This window comes from Bison bison, unplaced genomic scaffold (assembly GCF_000754665.1).
Source record: "Bison bison bison isolate TAMUID 2011002044 unplaced genomic scaffold, Bison_UMD1.0 scf7180017864475, whole genome shotgun sequence".
Lineage (NCBI taxonomy): Eukaryota > Metazoa > Chordata > Mammalia > Artiodactyla > Bovidae > Bison > Bison bison.
The window spans coordinates 2,213,633-2,219,396 of NW_011495036.1; the positions used below are offsets into that span (position 1 = coordinate 2,213,633).

Below are 5,764 nucleotides of genomic sequence, written 5' to 3' on the forward strand. Positions count from 1 at the left end.
CAACACCACAGTTCAAAAGCATCAATTCTTCAGTGCTCAGCTTTCTTCACAGTCCAACTCTCACATCCATATATGACCACTGGAAAAACTATAGCCTTGACTAGACGAACCTTTGTTGGCAAAGTAATGTCTCTGCTTTTGAATATGCTATCTAGGTTGGTCATAACTTTTCTTCCAAGGAGTAAGCGTCTTTTAATTTCATGGCTGCAGTCACCATCTGCAGTGATTTTGGAGCCCCCAAAAATAAAGTCTGACACTGTTTCCCCATCTATTACCCATGAAGTGATGGGACAAGATGCCATGATCTTAGTTTTCTGAATGTTGAGCTTTAAGCCAACTTTTTCACTCTCTTCTTTCAAAGAATCTGCTAAAGAAGCCACTTGCCAATGCAGGAGACCTAAGAGATACAAGTTCAACCCCTGGATCAGAAAGATCCCCTGGAGGAGGGCATGGCCACCCACTCCAGTATTCTTGCCTGGAGAATCCCATGGACAGAGGAGCCTGGAGGGCTACAGTCTGTAGGGACGCACCGAGTCAGACACCGCTGAAGCAAATTAGCACGCATGTGTATAATCTGCACAGGACTCAAGTCAATAAAACATGAGGGGCCATTTTCTAGAGCCTTCTACAAAAAAAAAAATTTCTTTCTTAATCAACAGTCACCTGTGGACTTTGTCATGTATGAATGCAGTGCCCGCAGCTGCTTCGGTCGTACCCTGAGATGTCAGAAGGTGAAGCGGACACACAGGAGCCTGGATCTCCATGGCCCACCCTCCCTTGGACACTGGTTATGGAGCCCTGACCTTCCTAAGCCAGGGTGTCCTTGCAGCCCACAGCACCCCAACCATGGGCTGAGTCAATACTGAGCCTCCAGGAGAAAAACAGAAGCAGACATGCCCCCGGTTTGCCCTTCTCTTTCCTTCCCCAGATGTTTCATCCTTTCCTGGATGTGAGTGCAAAACCCCACCTAGGAGAACAGAATTAAGACAACAGTCTGTACTAAGGAGGAAGAAGGGGCCGCCCCCTCACCTGAAACACTTCTTCGGGGATCACGTCCTTCCAGGACTCGGAGACGCGGAGCTGAGAGTAGGAGTTGAAAAGAACCTCAATGACCGTGGGGACCGCTGCGCAGCTCTTCAGCACCTGGTTGGAAACAGTGGGAGACACATTTTGAGTCCAGGTGGGAAAGGCTGGGGAGGTGGGAGCGGGTGCCTGCATCCCGCTTCAGCTACTTCCTGGCTGTGTGACAATCCCAGTAACAATACAATAAGGTCATGGTCAGGCCCCAGGCGGAGTGCATGGAGAAGCCCAGAGCAGTCTGGGCCAAGGAGTTCCCGGGGGGAATATGCTGATGCAGGCTCTCTGGTTTGGAAAGCTGTTCAGAAAAAAGGAAATCAGAACGGCTGGGGGAGGTGGGGGGTGGGGTGGGGAAGGAGTCTGCATAAGGATGGCATTCCCAATTTCTGATTTCAGTTTTCTAATGTGTCACGAATCTGGGGGAGAAGAGTTGCTTTGCTGTTGAATTTTTTTTCTCCCCTTGGCCTTTCTGGTTTACTTTTGTAGTCCCTACTGGCCAAGGGTGCTTGTTTTCTAATTTGCAAATTCTGCAATTCAGGTCCATCGGCTTCATCATAAAGACGGAAAGTGTTTGCTTTTTAAAAGTAGAAATCTTTTGTTGTCATCATGGAGAAGTTTGAAAGTACACAAAAGTAGACTGAACAGTAGGGTAAACCCTCGTGTACCCACCATCAGCTCATGGCCCATCCTGCCCTTGCCACATTTCCAGTCCCCTCTCCCTCGTGTTATTTTAAAGCAAATTCAATGTAGCCTGTCATGTCATCTATAAATATTCGTGCTGTCTCTTAAAGGACGTTTAGAAGAAACACAAATGCAGAATCATTGTAACAGCTGAGAAATTAACAATAGTTCCTGACTGTGTGCATGCTAAGTCACTTCAGGCATGTCTGACTCTGTCGATTCTCTAGACTACAGCCCACCAGGCCCCTCTGTCCATGGGATTCTCCAGGCAAGAATACTGGAGTGGGTTGCCGTGCCCTCCTTCAGGGGATCTTCCCGACCCAGGAATCCAACCTGTATCCATCTATTCTGCATTGACAGATGGATCCTTTACCACTAGCACCATGTGGGAAGCCGGTTTCTTAGTATCATCTAATATATACTCTATGTTTAAATTCACAAGTTTCTCTTAAATGCCATTATATCAAAACAATCATTTGTTTGCTTGAATAAGAATTCAGATAAGCCCGACACCTTTACACTGGTTGATACGACGTATTTTCAGATCTCTCTTTTTTGTTTTGTGTGATTTATTTGTTGAAGAAACTGGGTTATTCGTCCTGTGGAGTTTCTCACTGTTGGGATTTTGCTGATTGTATCCCTGTGGGATGCCACTTTTTCTCTGCTTTCTGTAAATTAGTAGTTGGATTTAGAAGCGTGATGGAATTCAGATTTGATTTTGGGGAAATCCCATGGACAGAGGAGCCTGGTGGGCTATAGTCCATGGAGTTGCAAGAGTCAAGACGTGGCTTAGCAACTAAATGACAACAGGGCAACTTCATTATTCTGTTTATGAGGTTTGGGATTTACCAAGTGCTGTGAAACTGTTCTGTTTCTGTCTCAGTTGAGAAAACTGAGGTTATGCCATTTTTTTCTGAGGTCAGGCACCAGATAGCTGCAGTAGACAACAGTCAGAACCAATGACAAGCCTGGCCAGCATCCTGCTCACGGGCTCCTGAACACACTCAAGGCAGTTGCTCCCTTTACAACCTGCCTGGCTTCTTTTGGGCTTCCCTGCTGGCTCAGTCGGTGAAGGATCTGCCTCCAGTACAGTAGAACCAGGTTCGATCCCTGGGTTGGGAAGATCCCCTGGAGGAGGAAATGGAAACCCACTCCAGTATTCTTGCCTGGGAAATCCCACTGACAGGAGGCTGGACGGGTACAGTCCAGGGGTGGCAAAAGTCAGACACTTACTGACTAAACCACTACCTGTCTTCTTTCAGATGTAATACCCCTTTAAGATACAGTCAGACACTTACTGACTAAACCACTACCTGTCTTCTTTCAGATGTAATACCCCTTTAAGATACAGAAAGTGAGAGTGTCAGTCGCTCAGTCACGTCCAGCTCTTCAGGACCCCATGGACCCGCCAGGCTCATCTGTCCATGGGATTCTCCAGACAAGAATACTGGAGTGCGTTGCCGTGCCCTCCTCCAGGGGATCTTCCTGACCCAGGGATCGAATGTAGGCCTCCCTCATTGCAGGCAGATTCTTTACCACCTGAGCCACAGGGAAGCCCAAGCAAGATTTTAAAATTTCAGATTTCTCTTTTTCCGAGATAACCCCTATCAACATTTTGTATATACTAAGGTTTTATGTATTTAGAAAGGAATTAGTATAAAAGACAAAAATGAGCTAGTGATTTGCATACTATTTTGAAACTTGACTTTTCATCAAAATAGATTATGAACAATTCAAAAATTACAAATGAGCATTTAAACATTATTTTTAGTGGCCATATAATTTTGTATGAATGTATCATAATGAATTCAATGAGCTAACTATTATAAGTTGTAATATTTTTTTTATCTTATCAACAATGAATACCTCTGAATATAATTTCTCTGTGTCCAACCTTTCTTATTTAGATTGCTTATACTGAATTGCTGGAAGGAGAACTGCAAATCAATGAGTGTGTATACTTTTTTCCCCCTTTTTAATGTTTATTATTTTTCTCCATAGTTTTTATTTATTTAATTGGAGGCTAATTACTTTACAATATTGTGGTGGTTTTTGCCATACATTGACATGAATCAGCCATGGGTATACATGTGTCCCCCATCCTGAACCCCGCTCCCACCTCCCTCCGCATCCCATCCCTCTGGGTCATCCCAGTGCACCAGCCCTGAGAGCCCTGTCTCATGCATCGAACCTGGACCGGTGATCTGTTTCACATATGGTAATATACATGTTTCAACGCTATTCTCTCAAATCATCCCACCCTTGCCTTCTCACACAGAGTCCAAAAATCTATTCTTTATATCTGCGTCTCTTTTGCTCCCTTGCATATAGGGTCATCATTACCATCTTTCTAAATTTATATATATATATATATATATGTTAATATACTGTATTGGTGTTTTTCTTTCTGACTTACTTCACGCTGTACGATAGGTTCCAGTTTTATCCACCTCATTAGAACTGACTCAGATGCGTTCTTTGTAACAGCTGAGTAATACTCCGTTGTGTGTATGTACCACTGCTTCCTGATCCATTCCTCTGCCGATGGACATCTAGGTTGCTTCCATGCCCCAGCTATTGCGCTGTGATGAACACTGGGGTACACGTGTCTCTTTCAATTCTGGTTTCCAATGAGAGTGTATACTTTAAAGGTCTTAAAACATACTGTCAAACTGTAAGTGTATAAGTCGTTACCCCTTTTGAAGAACTGAGTCTGAGAGGACCTCTTTCTTCCTACACAGATCATCTCATTAATTATTTCAATTTGATAGGCACAAGGTGAAATATTTGCTTTTGGTTGACATTTGTCTTTTTTTAATGAATTGCTAGATTATGTCTTTTGCTCATTTTTTCTATACTGTGTTCTTTTTTTATCATTGTGAGAGTCGCTCAGTCATGTCCAACTCTTTGCAACCCCATGGACTAAAGAGTCCTTGAAATTCTCTAGGGCAGAATACTGGAGTGGGTAGCCTTTTCCTTCTCCAGGAGATCTTCCCAGCCCAGGGACTGAACCCGGGTCTCCCACATTGCAGGCAGATTCTTTACCAGCTGAGCCACAAGGGAAGCCTCACTGATTTATAAGTATACTTTATTTATTAATGTTATTTTTAAGATAGAAAATAATTTTTGCAAATAATGTTTTATCCTCCTCAATATTAATATTTATTTTCCTTGTCTTATTATATTGACTAGAGCTTTAAAATTGAATGTTAAATAACAGTAATTGATAACAGGTATCATCTAAATTTAATAGGACTGCCTCTAAACTTTCACCATAATCTTGGATAGTAGTTTCACGTAAATTTGTGAATTTATTGACAAAATTTATTCACAAAAAAATAAATTTTGTGAATTCACATAAATTTATTGTTGTTCAGTTGCTAAGTTGTGTCTGACTCTTTGCAACCCCATGGATTGCAGCATGTCAGGCTTCCCTGTCCTTCACTATCTCCCAGAGTTTGCTCAAATTCATGTCCACTGAATCAGTAATGCTATCTAACTATCTCATCCTCTGCTGCCTCCTTCTCATTTTGTCTTCAGTCTTTCCCAGCGTCAGAGTTTTTTCCAATGAGTCAGTTCTTCCCATCAGGTGGCCAAAGGATTGGAGCTTCAGCATCAGTCCTTCCAGTGAATATTCAGGGTTGATTTTCTTTAGGATTGACTGGTTTGATCTTCTTGCAGTCCAGGGGACTCTCAAATGCCACAATTCAGAAGCATCAATTATTTGGTGCTCAGCCTTCTTTATGGTTCACTCTCACATCCATACATGATGACTGGAAAAACCATAGCTTTGATTATATGAACCTTTGTCAGCAAACTGGTGTCTGCTTATTAATATGCTGTCTTTGGTTTGTCATAGCCTTCCTTCCAAGGAGCAAGCATCTTTTAATTTCATGGCTGCAGTCACCATCCACAGTGATTTTTGGAGCCCAAGAAAATAAAGTCTGTCACTGCTTCCACTTTTCCCTTTCTATTTGCCATGAAGTGATGGGCTTTAGTGTAGTCA

At 42.9% G+C, this 5,764-nt stretch overlaps 1 protein-coding gene across 1 annotated transcript in view; it reads right to left on the minus strand.

Moving 5' to 3' along the window:
* The window catches only part of ASB18 (ankyrin repeat and SOCS box containing 18), a 74,703-nt gene that overhangs the window by 1,261 nt on the left and 67,678 nt on the right, over nt 1-5,764 (minus strand). The window contains exon 6 of the mRNA XM_010862067.1: nt 1,030-1,143. Coding sequence (XP_010860369.1) covers nt 1,030-1,143 — 114 coding nt within the window. The remainder of the gene's footprint in view (nt 1-1,029; nt 1,144-5,764) is intronic.